This window comes from Carcharodon carcharias, chromosome 5, assembly GCF_017639515.1.
Source record: "Carcharodon carcharias isolate sCarCar2 chromosome 5, sCarCar2.pri, whole genome shotgun sequence".
Lineage (NCBI taxonomy): Eukaryota > Metazoa > Chordata > Chondrichthyes > Lamniformes > Lamnidae > Carcharodon > Carcharodon carcharias.
Window position 1 is genome coordinate 168,061,865 of NC_054471.1, and position 16,072 is coordinate 168,077,936.

The window sequence follows — 16,072 nt, forward strand, 5'->3', positions numbered from 1 at the left end:
GGGCGGAGAGATAGAGAGAGAGAGAGAGGTGGGGGGGGTTGTGGTTGTAGGGACAAACAAGCAGTGATAGAAGCAGATCATCAAAAGATGTCAACGACAATAGTACAATAGAACACATAGGTGTTAAAGTTAAAGTTGGTGATATTATCTAAACGAATGTGCTAATTAAGAATGGATGGTAGGGCACTCAAGGTATAGCTCTAGTGGGGTTTTTTTTATCTCATGGAAATAGGTGGGAAAAGGAAAATCTTTATAATTTATTGAAAAAAAAGGAAGGGGGAAACAGAAAGGGGGTGGGGATGCAGGTATGTATGGTGCAGTCGGGCTTAACCACTGGAACTACGGGCGCAGCCCATTCCGAGGATTGAACAGATTGGATAGTGCCTAGCTTTTCCAGCTGGCACAGCTCCCAACCTTTTCTTTCAATGTATAAGGCACATGTCTTGTCTTAAAGAAATGAGGTGTCACCTATGGCTCCACATGTATCTTGGCCTGCATACCTTTTAACTTCCCTAGTTCATCCTGAAAAACCTGTTGTATTTTCTTAGAAGTTCTGGAACTCCATCGGATTTTAGGTGAAATATCTCAGACCAGTCGAGCTTGATCCTCTGTAGCCAGTCTCGGCCTAAAAGACTGGATCCTTCTCCTTTCACAATTATTACAGGCAGCTGGGCTGTCTGTTGCTTGTAAGAAACTGGTACCTTGGCAAAGCCCTTTACATGAATGGATTCTCCCGTGTATGTCTTTAATTTAGCAGTTGTTCGCTCCAGATTTATTGGCCGTCTGCCTTCATTAAGGTACCTGAAAGTGTGCTCTCCCACCACCGTAGTTGAGGCACCCATATCCACCTCCATTATTAGTGGCTTCTCATTAACAGTGATAGATTTGGTTTTCACAGCAGTTATGGTATACTGGGAATAAACGTCAATGTCGGTAGCTTCAGTCTCTGCTGTATTCTTTAGTTCATGTTGGTTTGCAGCTGCTTCAGCTTTGACCAACAACATGGCCTTTCTCATGGTAGTAATGACATTCTGCCTCCTTGAATTTACAGGCATCCGCTCTGTGGTCACTTTCACCTCTACTTAATTTTGAAGTCTCTGCTGAAACGTTTCTACTCGGCTTTTTCATGTTTCCCACAGCAGACATTGCATCTCACTTCGATGCTGTGGGTCTGGTTTACACGCCATGATTGGCAGTAGGTTCCCGCTCAACATGAAGTGCAGCACCATGCTCTATGTGTTGCAAAGCCTGCAAGTCTCTCACAGCACTTTCCATGGTGATGTCAACCTCAGTGAATAAATGGCACTGTATGGTGTCGTCCTTAATTTCACAAACTAACAGTCCTGCAGCATATCATTTAATACATCCACGAAGTTGCAGTGTTCTGTTAACTGCTTGAAGTTCACCAAATAGGTTGCAATAGACTCTCCCAGGGCCCTAACCCGGAATTAAATTTAAAACGCTGCATTTTTATGGATGGCTTCGACTAGAAGTGTGTTCTCGCGAGGTCCATTAATTGATTTTGGGGCTTAGAATTGGGCACGCTCGGGGCCATCAGGTTGCGAATGAGGTTGTATGTTTTACTGCCACATACACTCGAGAGGACAGCTTTCTGCTTTTCCTCCACAGTAATTTCATTTGCAATGAAATAAAATCTGAGGCGCTCGACATACTGGTTCCAGTCTTCCATAATCACATCATACGGATCGATTCTGCCGAAGAGTGGCATGGCTCGTGAGTCATTTTTTTTTAATCCAATGTACTGACAGTAACAGGGTGAGGCGCAGAGTTGGTGCTAATTTTACCCTCGTCGCCAAATGGAGCGGACAGGTTTCAACAAGAAACAGTTAACCTTTATTACAAAGAGCTTTTCAGGAGCTACGCACTCGGCCAGGATTCTCTTCAGAAAAACCCCCCACCAGCCCCCCTCCCCACCACCACCCACCCCCCCGCCATCCCCTGGACTGCCCGCTCTTAGGGCTCACTCGTTATGGCCCTCCAGAACAACACATGACCCCTGATAGACAGCAGGAGGGGCTATACCTTCAGTTACCACAGCCTCATTACTGTGTACCAAATAAAGGAGTGAAATATATTTTAGTACTAAATGACCTCATCTCAAATTCACCAATGTATTAAGTTGCTACAGTATTTCTCAGTTACAAGATTAGCATCTTGGAGGATTTCTTCCAATAAAAAACTGGCATCAGCTGCGACACAAGCAGGACTCTCCATTATTCTGGAAGTTAAATCCACTTTATTATGCAAAAGATTAAAGTCACATTTTTGAAAAGAGATACAAACCACACAATCTGTTTGAGGCAATAAGCAACCTGAAGTTTCCGCCTTGTAATCTGCTGGTTTATGTGCCTCAAAATGTGGTCCTTAGTTTCATATTCAGGACTTGAAGTTGGCATCCGAACTCTACTGCAAGTGATTTGAAACTATTTTGCTGAGTTGCCACAAAGACAACAGATGTTCTCTTGGTCTGCAGTGACATTGGCAGCAGACCATAAGGACCTCCGTGGAATTACAAAACCAAACTTAAAGAAGAGCAAATGTTTGACTACCAAGTCCCTGTACAGAGCCGATCCCAGCGAGTGGGCCATCTCGAAGCTACAGCGAACATTCATTGTCGCCGCAGTGACTGGCGATGGCGAACCCTGACACAGCCTCACTCAGATATAAAAACAAAAAAACTGCGGATGCTGGAAATCCAAAACAAAAACAGAATTACCTGGAAAAACTCAGCAGTTCTGGCAGCATCGGCGGAGAAGAAAATATTTGACGTTTCGATTCCTCATGACCCTTCGACAGAACTACGACAGTTAAGTATTCTCAAAGGCTGAACCTGTTGCTTTGCCTCATATTTCATCACTTCCAGGCTCTGTTTTCCTGCCGAGTCCATCCCCAGGTTTTGAAATAGAGGGCGATTTTCACTCACTTTCTTTGAAGACTTATATTGTAACATAAATTATATGGTATGATAATGTTATATGTTATTATAATGTTATTAAGGTTTGCTATAGCATTTTCTGTTGAGAGTTCTGTCGAAGGGTCATGAGGACTCGAAACGTCAACTCTTTTCTTCTCCACCGATGCTGCCAGACCTGCTGAGTTTTTCCAGGTAATTCTGTTTTTGTTACAGCCTCACTCAGTTCCCCAGCCGAGGGCGTTTCAGGAAAGCGACAGTGAACCTGCTGGGGCTGTGGAATCGAAACGCAGCCTCCAGGAAACATTCGTGACGTTTGGAAAGTGAAAGCGCTTCCGCTGTCCAAAAGGTCGAAAGAGGTAACGGAGAAATGAAAGTCCTTGCTCTCGGGAAATGGTATTTGCAAAGTTTAATAACAAGCCCCAATCCCAAAACAGGGCAGTGGGCTCGGGGGCACGGGACTGGGCTGTAATGCTGGTCATTTCTCAACAGAAAATGCTATAGCAAACCTTAATAACATTATAATAACATATAACATTATCATACCATATAATTTATGTTACAATATAAGTCTTCAAAGAAAGTGAGTGAAAATCGCCCTCTATTTCAAAACCTGGGGATGGACTCGGCAGGAAAACAGAGCCTGGAAGTGATGAAATATGAGGCAAAGCAACAGGTTCAGCCTTTGAGAATACTTAACTCTCAAAAACATGTTCAAAAAGCTTGTTTAAGAAAAAGACCCAACGAACTTGCTAACACCTTGTTATAGGCCATAACTAATCATTGATTCCGAATTCAGCTACAAGCCACATGACAATTAGTCCATTGATTAGACATGGCTCCCAATGCAGTTTTCTCTACATTGGAGAGACCAAACGCAGACTGGGTAACTGCTTTGCAGAACACCTTCAGTCTGTCCACATGCATGACCCAGACCTCCCTGTCGCTTGCCATTTCAACACTGCACCCTGCTCTCATGCCTACATGTCCGTCCTTGGCCTGCTGCATTGTTCCAGTGAAGCTCAACGCAAACTGGAGGAACAGCACCTCATCTTCCAACTAGACACCTTACAGGCTTCCGTACTGAATATTGAGTTCAACAATTTTAGATCATGAACTCTCTCCTCCATCCCCACCCCCTTTCCGATCTCCCCCCTTTTTATCCAATAATTTATATAGATTTTTCTTTTCCCACCTATTTCCATTATTTTTAAATGTATTTCCATCCATTGTTTTATCTCTACCTTTTAGCCTATTTCGATCCCTTCCCTTCACCCCACCCCACCCCCACTAGGGCTATCTGTACCTTGCTTGTCCTGCTTTCTACCCTTAATTAGCACATTCCTTAGATATCACCACCTTCAACACCTCTTTGTCCTTTTGTCTATGACACCTTTTGGTTATCTCCAACTATCACTGGCCCTTTATCCAGCTCTACCTGTCCCATCCACCACCAGCAGCCCCCCCCCCCCCCACCCCTCCTTAAACCAGCTTATATTTCACCTCTTTTCTGTTTTCACTTAGTTCTGTTGAAGGGTCATTCGGACTCGAAACGTTAACTGTGCTCCTCTCCGCAGATGCTACCAGACCTGCTGAGTTTTTCCAGGTATTTTTATTTTTATTTTTGACAATTAGTCCACACTTGCGAACAGCGGCTAATTTACAATTAGTGGGGCACTGTGCTCAGCTTCATTTTTGCCACCCCCCCCCCCACCCATTTCTTATTACAGAAAAAGGCCATTCAGCTCAAGTGGTTTCTGCTCCACATGGACCTCCTCCCACAACTCTTCATTTAACCCTATCAGCATGCTTTTCTCCCTTTAGCTTCCCCTTTAATTCTATTTGCCACAACTACACCATAATGGGATAAAAGCAAAAAACTGCGGACGCTGGAAATCCAGGAGTGAGTTCCACGTTCTCATCACTCTCTGGGTAAAGGAATTTCTCCTGAATTCTCTATTGGATTTATTAGTAACTATATATTTAAGTTCCCGAGTCTGGGTCTCCTCCACAATGGGAACATTTTCTTCGTGTCTAACCTTATCAAACTCTTTCATCTTCTAAATTATTTCTATCAGATCATCCCTCAGCCTTCTCTTTTCTAAAAAAATGAGGCCTAGCCTGTTCAACCTTTCCTGATACTTAAAACTTCTCAGTCTGGTTTCACCCATGTGAATCTTTCTTCCACCTTCACCAATGCCTCTATGTTATTTTTTATAATTTGGAGACCAGAACTCTGCACAATACTCCAAGTGTGGTCCAATCAAATTTCTGCGCAAGTTTAATGTGACTTCCCTATGTTTCAATTCTGTCCCTTTCATAATGAACCCTCGTTATTCATTTGCTTTATTTATGGTCCCCAGTTTTGGTTTTCCTGCACTATTATCTCTGGTGTCCCCTAAGGATTTATTTTTGGCCCCCTTCTATTTCTCAACGTTATGCTGCCCTCAGTGATATCCAAAAATACATCAGGTTCCACATGTACACTGATGACATTCAGCTCTACCTCACTACCACTCTCTTGATCCCCTCCCTGTCTCTAAGTTGTCACTCAGCTTGTCCAACATCCAGTATTGGGCGAGAAGAAATTTCCTCCAACTAAATATTGGGAAGGCTGAAGCCACTGTCTTTGGTCCATGCCCCATATTCATTCCTTGATCAACATTTGCATCCCTCACCCTGGCCATTCGTGATCTTGACCTCAAGGTGAGTTTGTGACCACATATCCAAATTATTGAAACTTCTTAACTGCCTGACTCCAACCCTGCAACATTGTCATCCATGAGTCTGCCATGCAATACTTTATCAAGGCCTTTTTGTTGGCTAGTTTGTTCCTTTTATTAATGAAATATATTTTCCCTATTTTCCATTGATCATATTTTTTGATCTTTCCTATACTGCTGCTTTCTGTATCTGGCAAAAAAAATTCCACTTTATCTTCCTTAGTTCCATTCTCATCAACTGAAAATTAGCTTTCTTTTCAATTTATTATTCTGGTCTTTTCTTACTAATGCATTTCTCAATTTTTGTTTAGAGTCTTAAGTTTAACCTCAAAGTACAGTGGGGTTTGGTTCAGTTAGGAGGTTTCAAAACTAAAATTCTGAAATAGGAACCCAACCCACCTCAAACCTGCCCACTTCCGGTTTTAAACAGGGATGGGATAAGTGGAGAATGGCTAATCCGTTCCAAGGAGGAGGGTCAGTCATTAAAATATTTTAATGATGGTTTGTGCTTTCATTTTAACAGTGATTCTACTCTTAACCAAATTTGAACAGGTATTCCTGGCCTCAGAAAATTTGCATGTGAAAGGAAGCAGTTGAATCCATAGGGTAAGTGCCATTACAGTTCATGTGTCAGCAGCAGTATTTGTGTTATCTCCAAATTCAAGGTGCTATCATCAACAGCAGCAGAATTATATGCAAACAAAACCTATAACCTCATGGCCCAGCATATCCTCCACTCTCCCATGACCATCAACTTGGGAGTATCAACCCTGGTTCAATGTAGAGTGCAGGAGGGCATGCCAGGAGCAGCACGAGGCATACCTTAAAATGAGGTGTCAGCCTGGTGAAGCTACAACACAGGATTACTAGCCTGCCAAAGAGCGGACGCCGGATGCGTTAGACAGAGCTAAGCAATCCCACAGCCATCGGATCAGATCTAAGCTCTGCAGTCCTGCCAAATGGCGGTGGACAATTAAACAACTCACTGGAAGAGGAGGCTCTACAAATATCCCCATCTTCAATGATGGGGGAGCCGAGCACATCAGTGCAAAAGATAAGGCTGAAGCATGTGAAGATGAACCATCTTCAGCCAGAATTGCCAAATGGATAACAAAAACAGAATTACCAGGAAAAACTCGGCGCGACATTAGTCGTCTCAATTTCTCTGCTCCTCTCACCCATTCTAATCTGTCTCTCTCTCAACTTACTGCACTCTGTTCTCTCAGGTCCAACCCCGACATTGTCATCAAACCCGCTGACAAGGGTGATGCTGTTGTTGTCTGGCGCACTGACCTCTACCTCGCGGAGGCTGAGCGTCAACTCGTCGTCTCATCCGACGCCTCAACAAGACACTTTTTCTTTTTCTCTCAAGTGATAAGGAACGCAAGCTCCAACAACTCATCGACACCAACACCCATTTAGGACCCTCCACCCCTGCCTGTACCTCCGTCCCCACCCCATCTTCCAATCCCAGCCCCGGCTGTGTATTCACTATACCCCCTGACCTTCCCCTCTCCGACGCTGAATGTTCAGTGCTCAGCAAAGGACTTAGTTTCATACCCTTATGCCCTCATCTCAATGAATATCGGGCTCGGCAGGATGCTGAACTCTCCTTCCGCCGTCTTTGTCTCCGTGCTCACTTCTTTGGGCAGGAGTCCTCTCCCCGTTCAACGGATCCCTCCACCTGGACCCCTCCCTCTGGATTCTTACCTTCTCTTGATCTTTTCATTGAGAACTGTCGGCGTGACATTAGTCGTCTCAATTTCTCTGCTCCTCTCACCCATTCTAATCTCTCTCTCTCTGAACTTACTGCACTCTGTTCTCTCAGGTCCAACCCCAACATTGTCATCAAACCCACTGACAAGGGTGGTGCTGTTGTTGTCTGGCACACTGACCACTACCTTGCGGAGGCTGAGCGTCAACTCGTAGACACTTCCTCCTACCTCTCCCTGGACTATGACCCCACCACTGAACATCAAGCCATTGTTTCCAGGACTGTCACTGACCTCATCTCCTCTGGAGATCTTCCTCCCACAGTTTCCAACCTGATAGTCGCCCAACCTCGGACGGCCGCATCTACCTCCCACCCAAAATACACAAACAGAACTCTCCCGGTAGACCGATCGTGTCAGTCTGTTCCTGCCCCACGGAACTTATTTCTCGTTATCTTGACTCCCTTCTCCCTCCCCTTGTCCAGTCCCTTCCCACCTACATCCGTGATTCCTCTGACACCTTACGTCACATCAACAATTTCCAATTCCCTGGCCCCAACCACTTCCTCTTCACCATGGACATCCAATCGCTCCACACCTCCATCCCCCACCAGGATGGTCTGAGGGCACTTAGCTTCTTCCTCGAACAGAGGCCCGAACAATTCCCATCCACCACTACTCTCCTCCGTCTGGCTGAACTTGTTCTCACACTGAACAATTTCTCCTTTAACTCCTCTCACTTCCTCCAAATAAAAGGTGTGGCTATGGGTACCACATGGGCCCCAGCTATGCCTGTCTCTTTATGGGGTATGTGGAACATCCCTTGTTCCAGTCCTACTCCGGCCCCCTCCCACAACTCTTTCTCCGGTACATCGATGATTAGTTCGGTGCTGCTTCATGCTCTCGTCAGGACTTGGAAAAATTTATTAATTTTGCTTCCAACCGCCACCCCTCCATCATTTTCACGTGGTCCTTCTCTGACACTTCCCTTCCCTTCCTTGACTTCTCTGTCTCAATCTTTGGTGATAGACTGTCCACCAATATCCATTACAAACCCACCGACTCCCACAGCTATCTCGACTACAGCTCCTCACACCCCGCTTCCTGTAAGGACTCCATCCCATTCTCTCAGTTCCTTCGCCTCCGTTGCATCTGTTCTGATGATGCTACCTTAAAAACAGTTCCTCTGACATGTCCTCCTTCTTCCTTAACTGAGGTTTTCCACCCACGATCGTTAGCAGGGCCCTCAACCGTGTCCAGCCCATCTCCCGCGCATCCGCCCTCACGCCTTCTGCTCCCTCCCAAAAACATGATAGGGTTCCCCTTGTCCTCACTTATCACCCCACCAGCCTCCGCATTCAAAGGATCATCCTCCGCCATTTCCGCCAACTCCAGCATGAGGCCACCACCAAACACATCTTCCCTTCACCCCCCCGGCGGCATTCCATAAGGATCGTTCCCTCCGGGACACCCTGGTCCATTCCTCCATCACCCCCTACTCCTCAACCCCTACCTATGGCACTTCCCCATGCCCACGCAAAAGATGCAACACCTGCCCCTTCACTTCCTCTCTCCTCACTGTCCAAGGGCCCAAACTCTCCTTTCAAGTAAAGCAGCATTTCACTTGCATTTCCCCCAACTTAGTCTACTGCATTCGTTGCTCCCAATGTGTCTCCTCTACATTGGAGAGACCAAACGTAAACTGGGCGACCGCTTTGCAGAACACCTGTGGTCTGTCCGCAAGAAAGACCCAAACCTCCCTGTCGCTTGCCATTTTAACACTCCACCCTGCTCTCTTGCCCGCATGTCTGTCCTTGGCTTGCTGCATTGTTCCAGTGAAGCCCAATGCAAACTGGAGGAACAGCACCTCATCTTCCGACTAGGCATTTTACAGCCTTCCGGACTGAATATTGAATTCAACAACTTTAGATCTTGAACTCCCTCCTCCATCTCCACCCCCTTTCCGTTTCTTCCCCCTTCCTTTTGTTTTTTCCAATAATTTATATAGATTTTTCTTTTCCCACCTATTTCCATTATTTTTATATCTTGTATGCCCTGCTACTCTTTCCACCCCGCTCCACTAGAGCTGTAGCTTGAGTGCCCTGCCATCCATTCTTAATTAGCACATTCGTTTAGATAATATCACCACCTTCAACACTTCTTTGTTCCTTTGTCTGTGACATCTTCTGATTATCTGCTCCTATCACTGCTTGCTTGTCCCTACAACCACACCCCCCCACTTCTCTTCCCCCACCGCACTCCCCCCCCCCCCACCACCACCACCACCACTACCACCTTAAACCAGCTTATATTTCACTCCTTGCCTAATATTCAATCAGTTCTGTTGAAGGGTCATGAGGACTCGAAACGTTAAATCTTTTCTTCTCCGCCGATGCTGCCAGACCTGCTGTGTTTTTCCAGGTAATTCTGTTTTTGTTTTGGATTTCCAGCATCTGCAGTTTTTTGTTTTTATCTCTATGCTTATTATCTGACCTGGCAGGCATCCTGCTACATTCTCTCCATCTGTATTCATGCAGAACAAGCTGGCACACAACAAAATGGAGAAGTCGCAGACTGGTGGAGGAATGCCTGACATCAAGATCCTCACAGACGTTGAAAATAGCGCCATCCTGCTGGCCCAGGACGATCTGAACCATTCCTGTGCTAGTGGTGAGGTCAGCAGTTCTCAATCAATAGGTTGAAAGGTTACGGGAAGAGGGTGGGAAATTGGAGTTGAGGCCGAAATGAGATCAGCCATGATCGTAATGAATGGCGGGGCAGGCTTGAGGGGCTGAATTGCCTACTCATGCTCCTAGTTCTAATGTCCTTATGTTCTAAGTGAGGATCCAGCAGTGCAACATCCATCAGACAAACATGCTGTGAGTCACTTCCTCTGTTCCTCAATCCCCTGCCATGCACTAATTATCTCTCCTTGCTTTCACAGGCACATCTGGGAGGCAGCCAAGGTTGGCCACGAGCCAGGTCCTTGACTCACACCCCGATGACACCTCGGAAAAAGAATCTGATGACACCTTAATTGAAAACCCATCACAACGCTCACCCACACTCTCCACCAACGCAGAAACACACACCTCAGTGGGACCTAGTTCTAGAGTAGCCTCAGGGTCACAATCTGGCGAGCACACCACACTATCTGATCCACAGCAGGCGGAGGCAGGGACTTTCCAGGTTTCCAGCATTTGGAGGACTGCCGGAGGCCAAAAATCGGCTGAGTCTGAGTCAGATGAGGAGGCTCTGGACTGGGTCATACCTTGGTCTGTTGGATGCAAAGGCAAGCTCGGGAACATCGGGAAGGGATGTCCGCTGCACTCCTCATGTTGCAAGACACAATGGAGGAGTCGGTCTGCCTTCACTCTGAGGTGATAGCGGCAGCATGCCAATACACCAAAGTCAACACTGATGGGATGGCAACCCCCATGGAGACCTTAGGTGCAGGATATCAGTCCTGCACTGCTGCAGGAGCTGCACTTGCTGGAATCCATTAGTGCCAATGCGAGAGGAGGCGGATCATCTCCAGCTGCGTCTTCCTGTCAAGAAGTCAGCCAGGACACCCATAGGGAGGAGGACCAGCAGGTGCTTACCTCAGGGCCATCCACCCAAGTGTCTCCAGGAGTGTCTGGCCCATCCAAATTCCCTCTCCTGTGACCCCAGCAGTTCCAACTCCCCAGGCCAGACTCGGGTCCCTCCAGGCCTCGGCCCTCCAGAGGACACCCACCAAAGTCATCGCAGACAGCAGGGCGTAGCAGTCAGCAGGCTGCCTCCATCTCTGCTGTGGATGTCGGAAGAGCACCAAGACGTAGTGGCAAGGTTAGGAAGGTCAAGAAGATTTAGTTTCACAGCCTGAGCACGAATGTTAATCACTTGTACATAATGTTCACTATTGTAAATACACACCCAAGAATGTCTCCTTGCCAATGGCTCTTTGTTCTGATGAGCAATGTTCGTATCACTCAGATGTGAATCCTTGGTTTCTGCACAAGATAAAGGCAGGTGTCTCAGTCCAGGGCCTCTTCCCTGTGCAGTGTGTAACCTTCAGACCAAAGTGATAGTCCAGCTTCACACTCACTGGACACATTAGTGGTGCCTTGAATCTCGATGGTGCTTGTCATTGCTGCCAGAATGTCGTGGGCAGGTGTCACAGAGTTCCCTCATTCTCTCTGTGTGCTCTCAGCACCTTTGAGGTGGGGCTGGCCCCCATCTCATCAGCATCTGTGACCGGTGATGCTGTGCTCCTGAAGGAGTCAGGTACTGAAGGCTGACAAAGGATGAGGTGCATTTAAAGTTTCACAGCAGCATCTCCATGATATGACCCTAATCACAGAGCGCAAGTGAACTTCCCTCAGACAGACAGGAAGCAAACATTCACAGAGGCAATATGAAGATCTTATGGAGAGTCCTCACTGCATATCATCATCATCCTCCTGGAATATAGTGACTATTAGGGCCTCCACTGCGTCTCCATGACATGAGCCTGAGCGCTGAGGGTATGTGCACTGTCATCAGCCACACAAGAGTCAAACATTCACAGGTGCAAGGTGAGAATGTTTCATCTCATCCTCAGCCAGGCCCTCCCCCCATCGTAGCACTAGGTTGTGCAGCACGCAGCAAGCTACACAGCACCCTCAGTGGACTGTATTACAGTGTTCTACCAGACCTATCAAGGCACCAGAACCTCATATTCAATATGTCAATCGTTTGTTCCACCAAAGCCCAGGTTGTGGCACGAGCCTCATGATACCGTCGCTCTGCTGCAGTCTGAGGCCATCATACAAGCGCCATCAGCCACGGCCTCTGTGGGTAGTCCTTGTCCCCGAGGAGCCATCGCTGCAGCTTCTGTGGACTCTGGAAGATGTTAGGGATCTGAGAGTTGCTAGGAATGTAGAAATCATGGACGCTCCCTGGGAATCATTTGTGGCGGTCTCACATCAGCTGAATATTCAGCGAGTGGAAGCCCTTGCAGTTAAAGTAGTTGATTGCTTGTTGCCACAGAGACAAAGCACCACGTGAGTACAGTCGATGTTACCCTGCACCTGTGCAAAGCCAAACATCTGCCCAAATCCCAGCTCTCTTGCTTCCTGGCTTTCCTGATCCCAGTCAAAATGCACAAAGTTCTGTGCCTCTGTGAAGATGGCATTCGTGACCTCTTGGGTAAACTTGTGCTTGAAGGCTTGTGAGATCCCGAACAGGTCACCTGTGGAGCCCTGGAAGGAGCCACTGGCATAAAAATTGATCACCGTGGTCACTTTCACAGCCAATGGCAGTTGATGCCTACCATGTCCTCATGGCGTCAAATCCTGCAGCAGGTGGCATATGGGACTGACCAGTTCCCTAGAGATGCGCAGTCTTCTGTGACACTAGTTCTCAGTCATCTGCAGGAATGACAAGTACCATCTACAGACCCTAAGTCTAGTGAGGCACCTACAAGTGTTGGCTCACTGAGGATCATCAGCTGTGTATGCAGCAGACCCTGCCACCCCCTTCATCTTGAGGGAGGTGCTCCTCCCTTTGCTGAGCCAGGTGCCTCCACTGCTCTCTTCTTCTTCCTGCACCCTGTAAGCCATGAGGCAGACCTCTAAATCACCAGGCTCCATGATCCTGATGTTCTCCTCCTGCAGGATCAAAGAGATAGATGTGTGGGTTAGCATATGTGTCCTAAGAACTTCTCTTGGTGAAGTCTGAAGGCCCCTACACACATGCAGGAGAGTGCTGGCCACCACTTGGTTGGCCAGTGTGCACTCATTGGCTGGTCCGAATCCTCACCCACCTCCATCCCTCTCCACCTGACTGATTGGCAGCAGCTTTGCCCATTGGACTGCATGCTGTGCTCTCAGCTCAGGGACAGGCATTCTCCTAACCCGCACTGCAAGGCTGCACTTTAGCTTGAACCATGATGGATATTGGTCCAAACTTTGGAAAAGACATTGCAAGGGGCTGTGTGTACCTCCACCAGTGCCTGCGCCACGGCCACCAATCATCCAATTGTTGTGCTGCTCCCTAAAACGCACGTTAATTTGCAGTCCGCGTCCAAGGAATGAAAAGTTCTGGAGCATTTGGTGGCACTTTAATGTTTTTGTATTGCTTGAATGGGCAGAAAAGCTTCAGAGTCCCGACTCAAAGCACATCAATGGAGCTGCTGCAGCTCACCACGCTCCCCTGCGCCCACCGCCCCCCCCAACCTAGGCATATGCTTGTGTACTTCCTTCAGCCTGTGCTGCCTTGCCCCTCCCCACCACACCCCACCCAACCCCTGGGATGACCCGCACTGGAGCCCTTGCCTGGGCACCACATTGAAAGCCATCCGAGAAAAGTGACTTGCCTGTGGATGCACGGCACCGCCCTGGATATGTGACACCTCTTCCTTGATGTCCTATGGGCAATGCTCAAGACCACTGCACAAGGTTCTGTGTACTCACCTCCAAGTACCCCTCAAAGTTCCTGCCACCAGGTGCACGCCTTTTAAAGATAGTCATGAAGCACGTTGTTCTGAAGTCACACTGATGTGGGCGGTAGATTTGGCTTGTGCAGGGGAGATGATTCCAGCGAGCAGGGCTTATGTTGAAATGCTAAAGTATTGAAATTAGGTTCCTGACATGCGCTGGCTGGAAACACAGCCCACCATTGATGGGTGGAGCGGATGATCACAAATTGGTGTCATGACGGTGTGAAACCAATTTTTGGCCTTCTTGCCATATTGTTCCCTCCCCACCCACCATGATGCCCGCTGCTAACGGGACCAGACATTCCACCTTCTCTCTCTCTCTGTTGCTGGAGGCAAAGCTCAGTAGAAGCCACAATCAAAAAGAAAATAGGACAGTCTCTTCAGCTACCCTGCAGAACCAAGTGCCTCCAAACCAACTGTGAAACTGCCAAAGTCAGCTCTATCGGAACCACCCACGGCCACAACGTACTGTAATCTACGCCTCACAGACAAGCCAAAAGCTGATTTGTATTTTTTTGTACTTTTATTTGGTCTCTTAACTTTTCATTTCTGAACTGTGTGTTTGTGTGTTGCATTTTTATTATTTTTCTTGGGTTTTAGTAATGAATAAACTTACTCTTTCTTTGACTCGAGGAAGCCTGGTTAAATTGGCTCTTTCAGACTGGGAAATAGGGGAAGGGATCCCTTTTAAAATAACCTTGTGACCAACTGAGCAGATTGAATAAAGAAGGGGAGCCAGCTTGTTCCTCCTCACCTGTGAGTCATCTGATAGGGGTGATGCATCAAGCAATTTGATATCCAATAACCCCTCCCTGATGCCTCTCTGATAAAGGAGAAGCCTCTTCAGCGCAGGCTCCACCAAAAACCATGCAGTAACCTCCCTCCTCCAAGGGTGAAGATTCCTCAGAGGGTGCAGCGCCACATTCTCTCTCTGCAGCCTGCACCATTACAGATACTGGCACTTCAGCAGAGTTTCCCATGCCGGACAGGCATCATGTACATACTGCTGAGGGCACTTCACATTCACACATGCAGCTGCCAGAGCGTGTGGTGGAGCAATTGGAGCAGGCCTCAGGCAGTCAGAGGAATATTCAGGGTTATCCAGAGCCTGATAGCAAGTCAGATGATGAGCCTCTGGAGTTGTCCATAAGGCAGCAGATGCTGGATGTCCGGCACCAGTTCCATGACGCTTTGGCGGGTATACAAGAGGGGTTTTGAGCTCTGGCACGGACTGTGGAGGTGTCCATTGAGGCCATGAATGCTGCAACCACCCACTCTTCAGAGTGTCACACTTCATAGACAGATTGGCGACTGTCCTGGAGGGCAAACCGAGTGCATTGCAGACGCAGGCGCTCTGACCTGCACACATTTGCCCTGGCTCTGAGCTCATGGCCACATATGCAGGGTGACAAGGGAACTGGGATCTTGATGGCCCACCCAGCTCCTGGAACATCTCTGGTTGGTAGGGTGGACCAGCAGGTCCTAATGGTGACAGCATGATGGGTACAGCATTACCTCTGTACATCAGCCAGTGACACAGTCCTTGACCGTTGCCGAGGTGACTGAAGACTCATATGCATCTCAGCAAGAGTCTCCTGGAATGGCCAGCCACTCAAGCCCTGAGCCATGCAGAGGACACCCGCTGAAGACATCCAGGAGAAGGGAAGTGGCAGATCAGACGCCTTACTCTCTAATGCAGCCACGAGCCAGGTGGAAATACTGTGCCGGAGCACTCGTAAACATTTTTGTACATATTCACATTAGTCACAAAAAGGGACACAAGGGTGGCATTTCTCTTTAAGTGTGTTGGTTTTCCTTGAAGGCTTGTGAATAAACTCAGGACTCATATTCCTTCATGCTTATGTTCTTTTTGATAGCTGTGGCTGTGTGACTAGTGGCTGAAGGTGGAGGTAGGATATCAAAGGTTGATGGGGGTGCTGGCAGAATTGTGTAAACTTGTGGATCGATGGAGAAGGATTGCATGTTTAGGCTTCATTACAACTGCGAGATGGAGGGACATATTTCAAGAAACCTCTTATGTAGGTGTGGCTGGAGGATCTACCAAAATTGTTGGGGTATCAAGGTGTCTCTGGTGTCATGGCCAACGCGCCGTGTCACCGCCAAGGACATTTCCAGTAGCCTCGCCGTGTTCCTTGGCCTCATCTTCGCCATTGTCCTCAGTGGATTGGTCCCCTTCTGCCCTGTCGTCATCCTCCAGGGTATCTCCTCTTTGTATTGCGATGTT

The 16,072-nt window shown here is 47.7% G+C and overlaps 1 protein-coding gene across 1 annotated transcript in view; it reads left to right on the forward strand.

The window, feature by feature from the left end:
* The first annotated feature begins 3,083 nt into the window (after window positions 1–3,083).
* Window positions 3,084–16,072, forward strand: part of LOC121277779 — a 55,609-nt gene continuing 42,620 nt past the window's right edge. The window contains exons 1-3 of the mRNA XM_041187416.1: window positions 3,084–3,291; window positions 6,208–6,261; window positions 9,905–10,037. Of these exons, the coding sequence (XP_041043350.1) occupies window positions 9,926–10,037 (112 nt within the window). The 5' untranslated portion in view covers window positions 3,084–3,291; window positions 6,208–6,261; window positions 9,905–9,925. The remainder of the gene's footprint in view (window positions 3,292–6,207; window positions 6,262–9,904; window positions 10,038–16,072) is intronic.